At 45.0% G+C, this 20252-nt stretch overlaps 1 protein-coding gene across 1 annotated transcript in view; it reads left to right on the forward strand.

Annotated features, from left to right (window-relative positions):
• The window catches only part of TMEM178A (transmembrane protein 178A), a 44832-nt gene extending 24954 nt beyond the window's left edge, over nucleotides 1–19878 (forward strand). The window contains exons 2-4 of the mRNA XM_053925826.1: nucleotides 6650–6763; nucleotides 8848–8985; nucleotides 18907–19878. Of these exons, the coding sequence (XP_053781801.1) occupies nucleotides 6650–6763; nucleotides 8848–8985; nucleotides 18907–19148 (494 nt within the window). The 3' untranslated portion in view covers nucleotides 19149–19878. The remainder of the gene's footprint in view (nucleotides 1–6649; nucleotides 6764–8847; nucleotides 8986–18906) is intronic.
• The last annotated feature ends 374 nt before the right edge of the window (nucleotides 19879–20252 follow it).

The raw sequence follows: 20252 nt of genomic DNA on the forward strand, positions 1-20252 counted from the left end.
CTAAAATCATATCCTCTCCAATCATGAATTCCCATCCCGTCAGCTAAGTCACCAACTGTATATGCCATGATGGTTCTGAGAAGCTGAGAACCTCTGGTTTTAAAGGTTTAAATATTTTACTATGTGTTACTGTAGATAAAAAAAAAGTAACTACATTAAAGAAAATTTAAAACTTAATTCAGGATGCCCTGGCTGGTGTGGCTCATTTGACTGGGGCATCCTCCTGTGAACTGAAAGGTAGCAGGTTGGATTCCAGGTCAGGGCACATGCCTAGTTTGTGGGCTCCATCTCCAGCCAGGGTGCGTGCAAGAGGCAACGGATGGATGTTTCTCCCTCACACTGACGTTTCTCTCCTCCGCTCTCTCCCTCCGTTCCCCTCTCTCTAAATGAATAAGCATGTCCTCAGTTGAAGATTAAAAACAATAGAACAAAACTTAATTCAGGGAAACCAGGGGTCATTCATTACCCTAAACGATTGACAATTTCCACTTTGTACAAGACTGCGCCTGTTTGAGCACCACCATTCCTGGTGTTCTCCACTGCCACTTAAAAAAAGAAATTTCCTGTCGTAATGCTTACTATGTCTGCAATAGGTTGAATCAGTCAGACTTCTCATTGAACTCTAGAGATCACGGGTTTATAGTTCAAAGAGCTCACCGGAGTCTTGCCTTTAAGAAATAGTCCAGCCCTGGCTGGTGTAGCTCAGTGGATTGAACACAGGCCTGTGAACCAAAGGGTTGCCAGTTCGATTCCCAGTCAGGGCACATGCCTGAGTTGTAGGCCAGTTCCCCAGTAGGAGGTGCATGAGAGGCAACTACAATTGATGTCTCTCTCCCTCTCTTTCTCCTTCCCTCCCCCTCTCTCTAAAAATAAATAAATAAAATCTTTAAAAAAATAGTCCAGTTATCTGAGTTTGTTCATGTTAAGTAAACTAATAGTAGTAGCAGTAATAATAATAGGAGCTATACTAATAATACTATAGTAATAGTATTATATGAGTGTCTCACTTAATCCTCCCGTGAGGCAGGTGAACCACCATTGCCCGTATGTTACAGCTGCAGAAACTGATGCTCGGAGGGGTTAAGTAACTTGCCAGGGGCACACTGCTAGTGAGTGGTGAAGCCAGAATGCAAACCCGGGCTATCTTGCTCCAAAGAGAATGCAGAGTGAATGCAGATACAAATGTTCCACGTTGTACGAAGCTGATTCTGCCCTGGTAATAAGAGACAATTTCAGCAGAACAGCATAGTATATTGTGGAGAGAGACTATAAATAAAGAATAACTTTCACACCTTTCAGGCACTTCCTATATCAAACATTCTTGCTTTCCATTGCTTTTACTATAATTGGGGTGTTAGTCACCTTCACCTGGAAATCTCTTCTCTTTAGAGCAACAGCCACCAGCCACACGAGAATGTTGAGCACTTAAAATTAGACATGTCTGGAAGGAGATGTTCTATAAGAGGAAAACACACACTGGATTTCGATGACTTAGAATGAGAAAAAAAAAAGAACATAAAATACCTCAATAATTTTCAGAAATATTGGTTGCCATGTTAAATGAAACTGTGTGAGACTTAATCTCACTTGTTTAGTGTGACATTTAGAATATTTAGCATTGTATAGGGGACTTGCAACTTGCCTCACGTTTCTACTGGGCAGGGCCAGTCTAGACTTGCTCATTTTGTACCGCCCCCCTTTCTATTCTGGAGACTTGATGATGGGTTTGCCCTCAGGGGGCATCACTTTCAGGGCTCATTTTGGTCATCTGAGGCTTAAAAGGCAGCACTGAGCTGCTAGACTGATGTACTTTATTTATTGAAGTGAGAGCTGTCCGTACTCATGAAAGCAGGTGGTGAGGAAAACATTGTCTTCTGTCTGCTTAGCACCTGATTCTCCTGGAATTAAATCTCTCTGACAGGAACACGGCAGCGACTCTGCCCTGTGACCCCACGGTTGATCTTTCCTTTTAAACTGGGCTGTGTGTGGACAGAGCTGGGGGGAAGAGCCCTTGGCTTTTCCACCCACGGGTCAGTTATGGAATTCCAAGGGCCTCTGAAATGTTTTAGGAAACAGTGCGGGCTGTTCACTGACCCTTTCATCTGCTAGAGAGCCTGAAGCCTCAGTTACAGTGCCGTGCAACTGTTGTTGACTCATCTCTTCGCTGTCACAAACCTAGGAGAAGGTCACCGTCTCAGCTCTTAAGGACCTTGGGGGCTGCACAGGGAGGCACACTTTTTGATCTATTAGGAAATGACAGAGATTGAGTAATCAAGAGCCAGATTGTGGGGCTCCGCCTGTAGCATCAAAAGAAAGCCAGAGGAGGGAGTGAGCGGCTCGGGCTGCTGTGCTTCGGGAAGGCCTCTTGGGTGAAGGCAGTGGGCCTGGGCGGTTCGTGGGTTTGGGATTGTTCTCAGGGGGGTGAAGGTAGAGGAAGAAATGGGCACCCCAAGGCCCGAGCACAGTGTGGGATAGCCTCTGGGGTCAGTCCCGGGAAAGTGGAAGTGAGGGGGAGGGTAAGGAGAGATGCTAGCTACCTAGAGCGGGTTTGATTCAGGGGGAAGCCATTGGTGTGTTCTCGGGCAGGGGCAAGGCCGAGCTTGACGATGAAAGCCCAGGCTTACTGCTCTCAGGGACTACGGGGACGTCCTCATCTTCTGTTTGCCTAAGTGTGGAAGTGGCACATTGGCACAGTGTTAAACTATTTAATGAACCATCATGTAGCACTTACTCGGTGGCACTTAATTTTTAAATAAATACATAATTACATAATGGGAAGAAAACTATTTCCCGCTTATAGTAATCAATTTAAAGAAACATACTAAGTAAATGATACCATAAAAGGCAGGTGGATATAGTAAAATCCTCAAGGTTTTCACGTCGCGCATCACAGGTGGGTGACTGAGGCTCCAGAGGCCCCGAGTCTTCAGACCGTGGTTTTGTGAAGCAGAGGCACGCAGGGTGGGCTGGAGGGGAGGGAACAGTGGCGAGGAGGCCAGTGAGCTAACTTGTAGGAGTGAGAATGGAGAGGAAACACGAGAGCCCTCGGTTGGGCCGTTGGTTGGGCAGCTGTTTCGTGTGTCTGCCTGGGTTCATCTGTGAAGCCTGTTTCGGGTACGGGCTCCTAGTGTGGCAGTGGTTCTGTATGGTGAGCAAGCGCAGGCACCGAGACGGGACTCATGACTGAATGCTGACATTCACTGAGTGCTGAGAGTGGACCACGTCCTGTATACCAAGTCCTTCATTCTGCACAGTAACCCCATACAGTATCTGCCATTATTCCCCTTCTTTCACAGATGAGGGGACCAGGCTCTGAGAGGCTAAGTAATTTGCCAAAAGTCACACAGCTGGGATTTAAACCCAAAGCTGTCTGACTGCAAGGACTTTAGCTACCACATATGAGGTCTGTATGGAAGAAGTCCAGCCATCGTTAATATAACGAGAACGGTTTGTGCAACATCGACGGGACCTGGCAGCAAGGAGAGCGGACTGGAATGTGCGTGTGTGAACAATGCGACTTCCCTGGGTTAGTCAGTGGGGGCAGTTGAGTGAGCATGTGTGCCGTGTGGCTGTCACATTCAAAATGACTGAGTGAGCAGTGAGTGCATCAGATTTTGCATTAAGCTCGAACATTCCTCTGTGGAAACCGTTTGCACAATTCAGAGGGCCGCAGCTCTGGGCAACTGGTGACTGGCAACTTCATGATGACAACATGCCCACTCATGCCTTGTGTCTCATGCAGAGTTTTTTAGGGAAACATCAAATCACCCAGGTGGCTCAGCCCCCCTACAGCCCAGATTTGGTGCCCCGAGACTTCTGGCTTTTCCCAAAACTAAAATCTCCTTTGAAAGGGAAGAGATTTCGACCGTCTACGAGATTCAGGAAAATACAACAGGGCAGCTGATAGAGATTCCAACAAAGGATTTTGCAGAGTGTTTTGGACAGTGGAAGAGATGCTGGGAGAACTGTGTGAGGTCCCAAGGTGATGCCACACTTTGAAGGGGATGGAGGCGTTATTGTCCTGTGTACTGAGTGTCTTGTATCTTGCGTCGTGTTCAATAAATGCCTCTAGTTTTCATAGGACACGGCTGGATACTTTCTGGACAGGCCTCCTGGTATACTGCCTCATTGTTGATTAGTACTGATGACATTTTACAGCATGTTCTGCTGTTTCTCTCATTTGCCCCTCATTTAACCTAGAATAAGGTTTCTATGACTAAGCTTGGAATTTGATTCATCTCTGTAAGCACCAACAACAGCAGAAATTCACTGGCCCATAAACCCTGTTCCTAACCCCATGCAGCACATTAATAGACCTTATTCTACGGTTTATATCATCATTTAAGTGGTTCTACTTGGCCCTTTAAGAAGCTCATTAATCACTATATATAGACCACAACTTGTTCCTTTCAACCCTCTGCATGTTTCTTCCCCCCATTGTGTGATGCCATCTGGTGCTATGAGATCATGCTTTTTGTGTTCCTTTTCAGAGAGCCAGCCAGATTCATTGCTCCCTAAACCCTGAAAGCCAGTTGATTTCAAAGTTTGCAAGCATGGCTTTGAAAAAATTTGAATCTAATGCCTCCTTGTGGATTTTCACAGTATCACTCTTCACTGTAACGGGGCATGGACCTTCTGTCTTTGCCTCCGTGCATGTGCGTGCATATACTCATCTCTTCATCCAGAGGACCTAATCTGGCTTTGGTAAACCATCAAGAAGCTGCTGGTCTTTTCCTGTGTGATTTGTGTCAAGTCGCATTGTGTCAGTCGTCCGATGTAGGGAGCCCAACCCTAATAATATACTTTCCTCTTCGAATCTGTTAGACCTTCTGCTGTGACGGGGGAACGAGTGTTTAAGGACAAGGAAATCAAACGGCGGATGGCAGGCCTCTGACGCTGCTGCTGATCTGTCCTTCACTCCCACTTTCTCTTCTAATTCTGCCCGAGGTCTCTAATCATCTCCAAGGGAGTGGAGCACCAGCTTCGGAGCATATTTTCTTGCAGACTCAGCTGAGGAGCTCTGCGCTCACCACCAGTCTCCCCATCTTAGGGATCTTTGAGGACAGCTTGTTACTACTGTGCAGGGAAGACCTTATCACTCTCCCCACCTCCTCTCTTCTCATTTCAGGGATCCTGGAAGTTTAAATTTAGCCTGGGAGCCTGGTGGGGAAGGAAAGGCAATGTGGTGATATATGTACTGCTTGCCTCATTGCTGGCACCAGCCAGGCTCCCCTGGGGAAGGGGGAGAGCACGGGGGAGGCTGCTCACCTCCTTTCTGCTATCCTTCCTGCCCACTGGGACTGTGCCTGCTCCCAGCAAGGGGCAGAGGAGGAAATGGGCCCTGAGAAAATGTGCAGTGATGTAAAAGGGGCCCACACATTTCCCTAGCACCGGAGTTGTTCTAGGGCCAGCCCTGTGAGTCTGGGAGAACAATTTCTCCCTGGTCCCTACCCCATCTCCAACATTAAATATCATACTTACTGAAATGTCACTGATTAGAGAGTATTTGTATCTATAAGGATTTTTTTAAATGTTATTTATTTATTTTTAGAGAGAGAGGACAAGAGGGAGAAAGAGAGGGAGAGAAACATCAACGTGTGTTGCCTCTCACGCGCCCCCCAATGGGGACCTGGCCCACAACCCAGGCATGTGCTCTGACTGGGAATCAAACTGGTGACCCTTTGGTTTGCAGGCTGGCACTCAGTTCTCTGAGCCACACCAGCTGGGGTATAAGGATTTTTTTTAACAGCTGCCAGGATTAAAGGATTAACATCCACTCATATCTCTTCAAAATTAATCTAATCAAATTGCATTTATCCAAAAAACTGACTGAGATGATTTACAATGAAAGAAGTATGTACTGTTGTGTTTTAATCTGAAGGGAGGGTAGATACTTTTATGGGATTCAGAAGACTTTAGAGGGGAAATAGGCTGGTATTAATTTATATAATAAATGTGAGGGAAGGTAGGAGGAGGTATTAAAAAAAGCAATGGGTACACATGGCCATTTCAAAATTTGCGTCCAGGAAAGGGAGGGAATTTTTCAACAACACCCTGTCTCTCGGGACCCAGAACTCAGGTCAGTGAAGCTTGTATTGAGGAATATCATCAGATAGCTTGGGGTCAAATAGGCGCTTGTGGGTTGTCTGGAGCCTTAATCGCCACCTAAACCACCAAGTAGAAGTGTGTCTTTCTGGAAAAATGTCTTCTGGTTTCCGGAAAACACACTTCCTAATGAACTTTTTGATGCAACCCATTTGAGAGTTAGAGATTGGATCAGATTCAGACACGTGTAATTTATCTGTGTTAACAATATTTCAGGCTGATTTCTCACAACCATCTGTATACTTCGAGGCCATTTCTCCTCGAGGAGTTTTGCGTTTAGTTAATACAAACTCAGTGTTGTAACACAATTGGGGGAGTTTAGATCCTTATCAAATTTAATACATTCAAAATGAAACGTGATTTTAAAAAGTTATTTCATGTTGTAGGTTTTTGCTGCTCTGGCTGGCCTCTATTAATAGAATAATGAAGAAATTCCTATCCCTTCCCCCGGTCCACCCAGTTTACAATACATTATTCGGCCTCAGGTCTCCAGGATTCTATTACAAATGCAGACTAGTAAATTGTATTTCTTATTTCCTTCCAGGTATTGCACAACGATGCACAGCTATCAAGTACCACTTCTCTCAGCCAATCCGCTTACGAAACATTCCCTTCAATTTAACCAAGACAATACAGCAAGATGAATGGCACCTGCTCCGTGAGTATTTCTAGGAACAAGACAGAGAGGAAACGTTGTCTTTCTGAACAAAAAGTATTCCCACCTGCCTTCTCAGGCTTGGCCTGGAAGATGCTGTGTTGACCGTACATGGGCTCAGAGCCTGATTCGACGTGGAGGGAGACTCCAAGTCATTTCACTGTGCTGCGGCCGCAGGCACGAGCTTTGTGAGACAGTGCGGTGCGTGCGTCTGCTCTGGTGTTCTGTACACAAGTGGCTTCCTGAGTCTTGTCTTTACCAAGCCACCATGTATAAGGACCTGCAGGTCTAAGGCTGGGCTCTGCCTCTTAGCAAACTAAGGAGATTATACCTTAGGCACTCCTATTTTTTTTTTGTTTATACAATATTCATTTTTGCTACCATGTCTATCTATCTCAGACCTTGGTATTTCTGCAAAAATATTCTTATGAGTGTAAGTCATCATTTTCTCAGAGGGTGTCTGTTACCTCTACATTTCAAGGGCTGGTGCAGCCCTTTTTCACTGTGGGGGAAATGTGAAACTCTAGAGGGATCACGCAGCGTGGGGCTTAAGAAGGCTGATGTTTCCTCCAAAACTGTTGATTTATGCTGCCTGGTGATAGATAACTCAGGAAAGCAAAAACTAGATTGAATTCTTTTCAGTGTTTACCCAAGTCAAAGGTGGACATTGTCATTTTGCAATGAAATAAGCAGCAACGACTTTGATGATCTTGTTTGGTGACCAAAACCACCGCAGAAAACCAGGCAGTGTCTCATTTTCTAAATAAATCTCTCTGGCAGATCAGAAGGCTGTGTCCTGACTCTCGAATGCCTACACGGAAGCTCTATGGTCTAATCTGCAAATATTATGACTGGCAAATGGAGGACTGGGAGCGTCATCGGCTAAAATGTGGTTTACTTCTGAATAGTGTGACTTCCTGAAAGTGCTTTCTGGCTGGCCGATAGTAACGTTCATTTCTCAGCTGATCTGAGTTAGAGTCTAATCTGAAGCCTTTTTATGTCTTAATTCTTTATGAGCATGTTTGGAGTTCTTCACATCTGTCTGGAAAGCCATGTAGTCATCGGTTTTAGGTCAGAAAAAATCATCCCAGGATCCTGACAAAGAATCTCATCTCCACCCTAACAGGTGGTGCTCTGGTACTGGCCAGCACCACGGTGTCTGAGCGTTCTCTCTTAATCCTCTTTGAAGTTCGCATGGACAGATGCCTTTAGTCTCATGCATGGCTCCTCCTAAGAAAATCACACTTGGTGATTTGCGCCGTTTACCAGAGAAGCTTAACAGGTCCGGCGCTAATGCGAATCCCATGTGGATAATATCTGAACCTTACGCCTTTGAATGGTCACAGAAAATAAAACTTGAACTGCAGGGAATTTAGGAGGCTGTCAGAAAATAGTGGCTGAACTATTATTACATTCCCCCTGCTCAGAATGTGGATGGCTTAAAACTACTCTCACCCTTACCATTAAAGGCAGCCCCTCTAACTGATGACTGCTCCAGCCCCTCGCTGTGTGGTGGCTACGCCTCCTTTGGGTAGCGGTGTCCTGCTTTAATTTCGACGCTCTAAGTTGGAAATGAACAATTTCCTTACAGGAAAGGGATGGTTTATCCATGGGTGACTAGGAGGAAGACCAGGAACCACCCTCTCTGGAGCACATCCAAGAGGGACGGCAGCCACACGAACACAGAACGAGGTGGCAGCTGCCTGGACACTTCCCCCTCGGCAGAGCAGCCCCCCATCCAACAGTGGGCGTGCCCCTGTCTGGGCACCCAGGTGCACAGGTGCACCCAGGCCTGTTGACTGGCCCCAGGGGCTGCAGACCTGTCTTTGGGATCTGTTGTTTTAAGAAAGGTCATAAAAATTTAGCAAATAATTTTAATAATTGGCTTGGTTCCAAAAAAAAAAAAAAAAAGGAAAAAACAAAGAAGTAGAGATAGCAGAACCATCACCTCGGCCTTGTAGGCCCTAAGCCTGTCCATGTCGCGTATCAGCTTTCATAACACAGGCAAAGCTCTTCGTGCTCTGATGTTCCGGGACTTTCCTTCTTCTGCTTATTACTTTGGATGTCTCTTTGTGTTTCGAGATTAGATTTGAGAAGAATCACCGCTGGCTTCCTGGGCATGGCGGTGGCTGTGCTGCTCTGTGGCTGCATTGTGGCCACGGTCAGTTTCTTCTGGGAGGAAAGCCTGACCCAGCATGTGGCCGGCCTCCTGTTCCTCATGACAGGTACGTGCGCCCCTCGGGTGTCTGTCCCGGCAAAGGCCAAGGCTGCTCTGCAAGCAGCTGGCTGCGCTTTGTGTCCTCACCACTGACTTTGTTTTCACTTGTGAGAAGTTGACCAAAGGTCATTTGGCTTTGGTGGGTAACACAGAATTTAAAGAAACAACAGTATTAAAAAATACTTTCCCTATTTCTTCCTTGTGGCCTGTTAGGTTAGATGGAACTGTCTTGGGTTTTATTTCCACGAGCTGGCTCTTAGTTTTCTGTCCTATTCTCTCTTATTGCACTCCGAGCCCTGGCCCAGATTTTGGCAAACAAGGAGCCCTGAGGAGGGAGAGGGTGATAGATCAGCCCAGCCCATCGCCCCAAGCTGAAAGTCAACTCCAACTACATCTCGCAGTGATGGTGTCATTGGAGTCATTTTCACACATAAACTATTCATTCACTTCACTCCACATAGAGTTTCTGAGGACTTGCTATGTACCAGATGCTGAGCTAGGTACTAGAGACATACAGTGAACTGGGCAGACAAAATCCTTCCCCATTTTTGTTGTGGGGAGATGTAAACAACTTATGAGAGTGATAAAAGCTATGAGGAAAATGAACAGTATGGAATGGGGCCCCAGCGAAACAGTGAGAAGCAGCCAGCCAGTGGCTGGGAGTGTGTGCAACCTGAGGAAGCCTGGAAGTCCCAAGCCCGAAGGTCTGTGCGGGGGTAGTGGCTGGGCGCTGGGAAGGAAAGGAGAGGATCACATGGGAAGCAGGCAGCGGCTTGGATTTTAACTTATGGGTGATGGAAGCCACCAGAAGATTTTAAGCAGAGGAGTGACTTGATCTTACGGCAGGAGATTGAAAAGGGGTGGGGGGCAGGGGAGGCCCTGGAGGCAGGGGATGGAGTGGAGGATGGGCATGGAGACACGACTATGGTTCTTGCGATTAGCAGGTGAGGGACATTTTTTGGTCCCCAAAGGAGTCAGGGTCTGAGTTGACGGCTAACGCTGACTGCGGGAAAGAAATCTTTCCTCCCGTTCCTTCACAAAACATTAGGGTATCCGCGATTAGTGAACGCCAAATGAACAGTTTTCCGAAGTATGTTCGGTTCCAGAACTAATGTTACTCTGGAAATGTAGCCATTTCGAATAAGGTTATTTCTACCCACCTGGAGTTCTGTTACTCAAGCGACCACAGTGGGTTTTCTGGCACTTCGCACTGTAACCGTCACCCACTCAAGCCTTGTTAAGTGGAGGTAACAGCACCCCTCCGTGGCGGACCCCATTTTCTAGCTGTCTTTCAGGGCTGACAGGTAGGTGGCGCTTTGCTTTCTGGCGTGGTCTTCCAATCAGCCTAAGAAACTCCCATCTGCCCCCTTCCCACCTGGTGAGTACTGTGGGTCATCATTGTCAACATCCCGACAGAGCCTTCAGAAATCCCACGGCCCCCGAATAGCTGTGAGTACAAAACCAGCTTCGGTTTTCCAGGTTCTGGCAAATACACCGTGGCTGCCAGGACCATGGCCTAGGGAAATTCTAAAATTCTAGTTCCTGTGGTTTGGGAGGAGGCATGAAGCCTCAAGACCATCGGGTGCGTGCCTAAGGGATTCATTTAAAATCCAAAGCATAGAATAAGTGGGCTAGGACAGCAAAGAATCGGAGCCCAGACTCTACCTTTATGCCTCTGCTGGGCTCAATGGTCGTTAAAAATCTTCCCATTGTCTTCCCTCCCTTTGTTAACTGAGCCCTGGTCCTGACTCTTGCCCCCATATCCTGAAAGAAATGCGAATCCACTCCCTCACCCCCAGCCCTGGGAGGGACCCGCATCACAGCGGCTGGTCAGGAACACGAGAAGCTGAGGACCACAGAAGCCTCAATGGGACGTACCTTGTCTTATTGCCCTTCACTTGCTGCGCTTCACAGATGTTGCTTTCCTTGCAATCGGAAGGCAAGACCGTTCACCAGCAAAAAGATTACCTCTTGTTTTATTGTGACACTCACTTTATTGTGGTGGACTGGAACTGCCCAGCAGTATCTCTGAGACATGCCTGCAGCTTTCAAAGGACACTTTTAATATGGGTAATACGCAAATAATTTAGGATGCGCTTAGCATATAAAACAACTGTTCGCAATAACATAAATCACAGGGCCATAAAAGCCAGGCCCAGTGAGTTTTCCTTGGGAGGCTGAGGGGCTCTTTTCATACTAAATGAAAGAAACGTGGGAGTTCATGGGCTGACTCAGAAGACAGCTTGAAGCCAAGTTTCCTCAGCCAGCTCCACCGCCCCCCTGCTTAGCCCTTATTTCTGATCCACATGTGGACTGGAGCAGACTAGCTCAGGGATCCTCCAGCTTTATCATCGAAATCCCCTGTGCAATTCTTAAACAAAAATAACACAAATAAAACAATAGCCATAATAATAAAAATCCATAATGACAGCCCCCCAAAAAAACCCAGCCAATGCTTACAAACTTGAAGTTTGATGACCCGTCCAAAGGACTACGAGACACACACAGCACCGTTTTTCTTCTTGTGCTTTTGGTTGCCCAAACAACATTTTTGACATAAAGGGGAAATTCACTTATAGGTCCTGCCACCTGGAAAATTAGATTATTTAATTATTTTTCTTGCCCGTGTGTTTGAATGTTAAAAAGAGAGTGAGAGGGAGAGAGAGAGAGAAAGAGAGAGAAGGGAAAGAAAGGAAAAAAAGAAAAATGATTGCAGTCATCATCCCCTGGAGCGTGTTTAGTCTGTGGGTTCCCACTTAACGTCATACCTTCGCCTTTCCCGACATCGCTACGTAGTTCGGTGCTCGGTTTTTAACAGCTGCGTGCTCTTGCACGGAGTGAACAGGCTGCATTGTACTCATCTGTTCCCTTACTGTGGGATGTAAGGAGGCTTGTTTTACTTTTCCACTCCGGATGCCTCTTTATTTCCTTTGTAAACATTGGGATAACTATGTTAATACACTGCATGAGATAAATTAGCTGTAGGATACTCACGTGCAGTAACAGGGAAGGAGGGCCATTAGGGTTAAAAGAATTCATTTCAATTAAGCAGACGTCTCTTCAGCAGCCCTTGTCAGCATCACTCCCACAGATTTTTGATGCTAAACTTAGCCCGTTCTAATGTGCTGGCGTCTTCATTCTCCACCTGAACTTATTAGCCAGACCTTCGATGGAGAACACCAGTGCAGTGACAGTTCGAGAGCTTTCTCCTTCTGCCTTATTGCATGCGGACAGTTCTTGATTACACGCTCGGGGAGCGGCCGTGCTGCCGGCTGTCAGTTCTCATCAGGGAGCCAGGTTCTCCTGCCCCCTTCTCTTTCCTTCCTGGGGCCTCTCGGGGGTCCTCCAGAAGGTCCAGGGCCAGGCCCCACATCCCCCAAGGGTTTCAAATGTAGCCCTTTGACTCCTTGTCCTCTGAGGTTACACCGGCGGTCACAGAGGCATCAGAGGACAGAGGGCATAAGACACCTATCTTCTGCTGTAAACTGCTGCCCGTTAGGAGGACACACGGCTTTCAGGGCACTGTGAATGAATTATTTCCATCCAATTAAATGACGCGATCCATTCGATAGCCATAGTCATGTAATTACGATAATAATTCGTCATCAGTATTTTAAAGGCTGAATTTACTCAATGCAAACATTTAAATTTTTTTAAAATTAGTTTCTTTCAGTATTATTTTGTATTAGTTTCAGGGGTACAGTGTAGTGGTTAGAAAATCATACTTTACAAAGTGATCCCCCCGATAGTTCCAGGACCGACCTGGCACCATATGTGGTCATTACCATATTACTGACTGTATTCCCTCCGCCGTGCTTTACGTCCCTGTGACTATTGTCTAACTTCCAATCTGTACTCCTTGATCTCTTCACCTTTTTCACCCAGGCCCCAACCCTCCTTCCCCTTGGCAACCAACAGTCTGTTCTTTGTATCTGAGTCCATTTCAGTTTCAGTGCAAACATTTTTAAATGCAAGTTTTGGGTCCTGTTGTAGGGTCTTTACTACCTTTTAACATACTGGGAGCTTCAACAGGGGGATAAAGCTTGGTCCTCCCGTGATAGTCTCCCTGCCCACTGGATCCACTCACCCTCCCCGGCTGTGCCCCAGGCTGCCCCCGCTGACCAGGCAGGGCTACCCAGCTTGGGTTGTGACAGCAGATGAAGCAGAGACCAAGCCCAGGCTGCCTAGTTTATCCACTGATTATGATATGAAACTACCGGTCCTTAACGCCCTATCTGAAGCCCTTGGGGCCAGGTATGGTTTGGAACTCAGGACTGTAAAGCTTTCTTTTAGAAAGGTAACAGGGGGCGTGTATTTAACACATCTGCGGCAAACCTACGCTCAGCTGGATCAGTAAGGCCTGTCAATAGCTTTACGTCCCATCAGGTCAGGCTTTGCCTTTACATGAGATTCCTGCAATCTTGCAGGAAAGGAGTGGATGTTCGGGGGATTTAATAATTGCAGATTGTGGGTCTTTTGTTCACTTTTTTGTGTGTGTAAAATTTTGTCTGTCTCCATCACTCCTGCTCAGTCATTCCGTTAAGATAACTTAGGAGTGGCCTTTTGAGCAGTCTGTATGAGGTAGGATGAGGCACTTTTCTATGGAATTGCAGAGAGACCAGAATGATGGGCAGATCAGCCTTTGAAGGGGAAGAAAAAGGTCACTGTCTAGGCCTGTGGGTGCTGCACTTCTGTTACTTATCAGGCAGGCTAACCAGGGTGCAGAGACTTCTGCTTCTTTCCGCCGTGTAAGCGCATCAGAGGAGGATGGTCCACAGAGTGGGCCCAGTTACCCTACTCCCATCTTCCCAGCTGGCCACAGGCACCATGAAGATGTTAGGGAGGAAAATTAGGTTGATGATCTGGGACGGCAGTATAATTTTTCATCTGTCTTGGCCCCAAAATATCCCTTCCAGCCCTATAATTTTGTGATATCATGGTATTTTCTAATTAAGAATATTAGCAGAAAACCTTTTAATATTTCACTAGAAAAGTAGCTGCATACAGGGCTTTTCAGAACCAGTAATTATTCACGTTTTTGAAGATGATGCCAGCAATGGCCAGGACTGTGCTCGGAACTCAGGAACTGTCTCCCTGGGCACCATCAGCTGGGCTGACGGGTATCAGTGGCAGCCACGGGTAACTCCCAGCTGGTCAGGGGGCGAGCAAAGGGAAGGAGAAGCCTACGAGGAGAGTGGAGAGGTGACCTCTCTCCCCATGGATTTTCTGGAAGGACCATTGGATTCGGAGCTCTTGAATGAAGCAGCAATACAGTATCTTTTCATACCCTCATCCCATATCCGGCATTAACTAGATTGCTACTGACAAAAATGCAGCATTATGTAAAATCATTTGCTATATAGGTAAGACTACACGTGGCAATTGGGGATGAACTGGTGCTCAGGCTGGAAGAACTCAGTGTCTTGCAGAAGTCAGTTTTGTTCAGCTGGTTTTGTTGGCTCCATGTGCTCAGCTCTGTTAGGCTCCGTGGGGAACTTATAGGGCGTCTGGGAAGTCTCTGCTCTTTTCTCCGAGATGCGTGCTGGAAAGTGGAGTGGAAAGAACCCTTGGGGTTCCTGATCACAGCGTCCTGGTACCAGTTATGGCTGTGACCACAGGAACTCATTCAACTAAGCTACCTCTAAGATAATCAGAACTGGATCTCAGACACAGTAGATGATTGATAAATAATTCTTGAATTACTCTGATTAAATAACATTTTAAATAGCAAAATTTTGCTTAGGCCTATAAAAGGGATAGAAGTACAGGGTCCCACACAAATAACACCCCCTTTTTATTATAAAATCTTTTATTACAAAATCATAAGCATATAATTCTATAACATAATATCATACTCAAGCTCACCATATGACATTGTAGGTGAAATGTTCAATTTAAAACTATAAATTATTACACCCATATCATTAACTCACCAACCACACTCAAGCAGGCATTACTTCTGCTGGACCCTGTACACATCATACGTGACCACACACACACGCACATACATGTACATGTACACACGATGTTATGGGCTGAATTTTGTGTCCTCAAAATTCATATGTTGAAGTTCTAAGCCCTAGTACTTTAGAATGTGACTATATTTGGAGATAGGATCTTTAAAAAGGTAATTAAGTTAAAGTGAGATCCTAGGGTGGGCCCTAGTCCAACATGGCTGGAGTCCTTGTGACAGGCAGTTTGGACCGAGTTACAGAGGAAGGACTGTGGGCAGCACAGGGAGAAGATGGCCAAACCTGAGCCCCGGAGAGAGGCCTGGAAGGAACCAGCCCTGCCCACACCTCGATCTCAGACTCCTCCCCTCCAGGTTATTAGAGAATAAATTTCTGTTGTTTTAGCTTCCCCTCCCCCGCCTGTGCTACTTTGTTGCGACAGCCCTAGCGAACTAACACGTCAGCACTGTAAGATGGGCAATAGAACCAAAATGGATTCCGAGGTATGAAAACTGGCCTACGACCAAAACTCCAGGCACAGCACAATTGTTCTCATCATTTAAACAACACTTTTTCTTGGTGTCTTTGAAGCTAGCTGGTTTTATTTTTACCTTTTTGAAATATCGTTCATAGGTCAGGTCTCTTTTGCAAAAGCTTTGGAAACAATGCTTTTTCTACCTTCAGTGCACTTCCTCGTAATAATCAGAAACCGTCCTGCCCATCCCACAAATAATAGTGGTGGCAGCTGTATATTTGCGACCTTCTTAGAAATGTGAGCCTCTGAAAAGGAGGGACTCTCAGATATGCTTGTCTGTTAATTTTGGCTTTTCCTCTCCAAACAACTTCAAGGACATCTTGGAAAGAGAAAAAATGCCACTAGTAGTCAGTGGGGGAATTTGTGGGACGGGGGAAGGGTAAATGGGGGCCCATTTGTGGGCTCCTAGTAACCCTTTCTGCCACTTCCAGCTGAGGGAGTAAAGGCCTCAGAAAATAAAGCAGGTTTTCATCAAAGGTTTGGTGAATGCCCTTTACTAGAAAGAGCTTAAGTGGTGCAGAAGTGCGTATATTATTTCATGATAAACTAAATGCAAGTAAGTCATAAAAATAAGATAAGCAATCAGGTTTGCAAGGCGAGGTGGATCCAAGGGTGAGCTTAGGAGCAAAAAAGCATGCCACGGAGTCCCTGACTTTTGCTGCTGGTGGGCCTTGGATTTAGTTTTAGGGAGTTTCAGCGTTCGGGCCACTCGGTCCAAGAAAGACATTTCATTAGTGACATCATTCAGTGTCCCTGAAGCAAGCACTGACCAAGTGCCCGAGGAAAGCACAACCACTCACAACACTGAGGGCAGAGAGAATCAGCTTCCTGGTTAAGTCCTCGGGTTAGATTGTTTCTTGTAATCCTTATCTGTTAAGGGTGAACTGAACTGGAAGTGTTATACCGAACTTCATTCCACCAAAAGCAATTTTACGGAGTTGGCAGGGGAGCGGTGCTAATAAGATCAACATTTAGAATAAAAAGCAAAGGGTGTATATAGAGAAAGAAAAATCCATGACAATCTATTTTCGATTTAGTTGCATATTTACCAGGTACTGGATTCACTAGGATGTTTTGGGACATGTTCTTGCTTTATGCCATATTTTGCAGTAACTGAATCACAGAAAATTGACACTGTAAGGGACTTTAGTAACCAAGTCCTGTGCTTCTTTTTTCCTAGATGAAGAAACAAAGGCTCAGCAAAGCTAGGTAATTTCAAGGTCACACAGCGATTAGTAGTAGATCTGGGGACCAGAATCGCATTTCCTGCACCTCAGCCTAATGCATTTGGACATCAAAGGATGCTTAAAAGTCTGAGTTTGAACTAGAGCTTTCAGAGGTCATTAAAACCACGGTACTTGTAAAAAGCCTTGCTTTCAGGCATTCAGCTGGGTGCAGACAGTTGAAGGCAGAGTGGAGCTTCTTTTCTATTATTACATTGTACCTGTTGATGCTCCAAAGATCAATTATTTTCTAACTGCCTTATTGTTCTCTTTCCAGAATCTGTTAGAAGGACCTTGTTATATATAAACACTGTCTTGGTTTGGGTGCCAGTGAAAACATTCATGCAGATGTGAGAACATTTGCTCTTGACAAGATTTGAAAAGAGCAGAGTACTCTTTTTTGCCTGGTTCATTCCTCTATGGAAGAATTCTTCCTCTCACAGTCTTTCTTTGGAGAACTCAAAGTGCTATGTTTGCCATTATATTCTGGAGCAAGGAATTGGAAGACAAGCTTTTATCCTTTGTAGAAAAGCAATCACTTTAGAGTTTAAAAACAATTAGGCAGAGTAGGAAATATCAAATTATCTCAGATCAAAGCATTCTTTTAATTGAAAACATTTCTTTTCTAAATGAACATTTGGGAAAGGATTCAGGCTATGTCTTTTATGTGATTTGAGTGGAGGCAGAATTCCAGCGCCTAAAAAATTGCATTCAGATCTTTATTTCTTCCCAGTTGCTGCCTGCTCGGAGTTTGTTTCTCTGATTGTGTTTCTGATCCCCAAAAGCTCTATTTAAAAAGGGGCACTATCTTAGTTTCAGCTCTTTTCAGTTACCAAATGTGTATCTCTATTTCCTGTAGCAAGGCCGCATAGATCCCTGAGGTTAAAAAAAAGGATTTTCTGGCAGATAGGTGCAACCTCTGCTGTACACAGGGGATAAATCAAAGAAGGAGGAAGGGATGTGTAGGACTTGAACTAGAACTGGGCATTCCCATAAGTCACTGGGGGCCAGTTTCTGTTTTCATTACTCATCTTTGGCTCAGCAAGGGCCTCATTCTGATCCCCTATCCATCCTAAAGGAGCATCCTTGGGGGTCCATTGTAATCGACTAGGAGCATCTCCATCCTTGGAGCATCACTTAAGTACTAAAAAGCCTGTGTTTGGGGGACTTGTATTAGTGTCCAATTTTAGTGGAAGGACAATTATACATACATATGTTGATAGAAACAAGTAAAATTTTGGGTGTGTCTATTTATATCAACCAAAATGCCTATATTCTGAATGGTTGAAGTATAGGATCTCCTTATTCAGCTATTTTCACATTATCTCCAAGTTCCTGGATTTAGTTTATATTATTTGAAACCTTTTATTCATTCATTAAGAAAAAAAAACAAACCCAACCCAGCAGCCCTGACCAGTGTGTCTCAGTTGGTCAGGCATCGTCCTGCAGAACAAAATGTTGTCGGTTCAGTTCCCAGTCAGGGTAGATGCCTTGGTTGCGGGTTCAGTCCCCGGTCGGAGTGTACATGAGAGGCAACCAATCAATGTTTCTCTCTCACATTGACATTTCTCTCACTCTTTCTCCCTCCCCTCCCCTCTCTCTAAAATAAATAAAATCTTAAAAAAAATCCACATGATTTGTTGATGCTTCAGTATGTGCCAGGCTCTGTGGCTTAAAAAAATGATTTAGAATTTGTAAACATTCATTTAAAATATTATTTACAGGCAACATGGCGACTAATGCTCATGGTAATTGAGAAAGAAAGCAGATTTTGTATGATGATTGCAACTATATAAAAATGTGTCAAATCAGGTATAGAACAAAGGGAAGTGAAGACTTTTATATTAGGTTTGAATGCTTATAGAAGAGTGTTGTCCTTCAAAGTAATTAGAATCAATATTAAGTTGTTTTTAGTAATAAAAAACAAATACAAATTTAAATATATGTACCATTCCAGCGAGATGATCCTGAATAATTCAAGTTATTAGAATTTTCCCCTGGGTTCTTCGCTCCTGGGTATCTCCAATGCCTAGCCTACAGTCTGGTCTTGTCAATCTTTGTTGAATGAAGTAATTCAAGTCGAAAAGTTGTAGATCCTTTATTAATTTGAAGCAATCACCTCATTGGTCGATCTGATTTTCACAAAGGCCTCTGTGGCATTTGCCTTGTAACAGGCAGAACTGTAACTGATCATTCTGCTCTCTTTGTATTATTTGTAGGGATATTTTGCACCATTTCCCTCTGCACTTACGCTGCCAGCATCTCCTATGATTTGAACCGCCTCCCGAAGCTAATTTATAGCCTGCCTAACGATGTGGAACACGGCTACAGCTGGTCTATCTTTTGCGCCTGGTGCAGTTTAGGCTTCATTGTGGCAGCTGGAGGTCTCTGCATCGCCTATCCATTTATTAGCCGGACCAAGATTGCACATCTAAAGTCTGGCAGGGACTCCACGGTATGACTGTCCACACTCAAGTTCACTGCTCGGTGGCCCGTCCACAGTGCCGGCAGCTCCTGAGGGGAACAGAGCGGAGTTCGCATCAGGATCCCAAGCACAAAGCGGTCTTTTACATTCCAACCTGTTGCCTGCCAGCCCTTTCTGGCTGACTGAGAGAAAATCATGCAAAACCTCCATCCCTTTCTTAGGACAAGACTACTGTGGATTCAAGTGCTTTAATGACTATTTATGCTTTGACTGTGAGAAATAGGGAGCAGTGCCATGGAACATTTCTAGGTTTAGAAAAAAAAGAGGAAATTGCAATGGAAAACTTTGTATGGTTGCCATTTATCTCAGCAAGTTTGTATATAACACTTACCTGAGAGTCATTTCTATTTGCAAAAGGATTCATAACAAAGCAAGTATAATTTTCTTGTCATTGTACCATGCTTGTTAAATTTCAAAACAGCATCTTCAGAACTTGTCCTAATGGTGTCTCCTGTCAGCACCAAATGTTTGTTTTTGTGGCTGTTCCGTGTCACAGGAAGATTCTTCTTCTGTTGCCTTATTTATTTTTTTAATTGAAGTCTCTTCTCCGTCTTTGTACCGGAATCAAAACCATAAGGAAAACAGACCAACCGTGTAAGAGCTAATCCGTGCCACTATGCAGTATTGTTTGAAGTCCTGTCTGGTGTCCACCCTCTGTCTCCTTATGTTAACTGGATTTCCCCATTAAACGACTGGCCCTTGTTAATCCGGGTGTGCTTTCCTGTCTTCCAGCTGTGGCCGTAGGTTTCCCAGCCACACAGACAGATGAGAACCTTGTTTTAATAAGACTATAATGAAGCCTTACTAATTGCTCCATCTCGATTAGGTTGGTTATTATTTGTCTTTTGTATGTAGCAACCACACACTTGCTATGCAAAGAAGGTGTCATTTTCCATTTTTTTTTAAAAAAAACCTCACCATAGTATTTTAAATTCCCCACTGCCCTCTCTGTCTTTTTCTTTACCAACTGCCTGATACTTAGCCAGTAATAAGGATTCAAGGTCTCCAACTTTCTCCCTGGACAACTAGGCCAGTAGGTTTCGACCTTGGCTGCCCATCAGAATCATCTACACATGCTTG

This window comes from Desmodus rotundus, chromosome 5 (assembly GCF_022682495.2).
Source record: "Desmodus rotundus isolate HL8 chromosome 5, HLdesRot8A.1, whole genome shotgun sequence".
Taxonomy (NCBI): domain Eukaryota; kingdom Metazoa; phylum Chordata; class Mammalia; order Chiroptera; family Phyllostomidae; genus Desmodus; species Desmodus rotundus.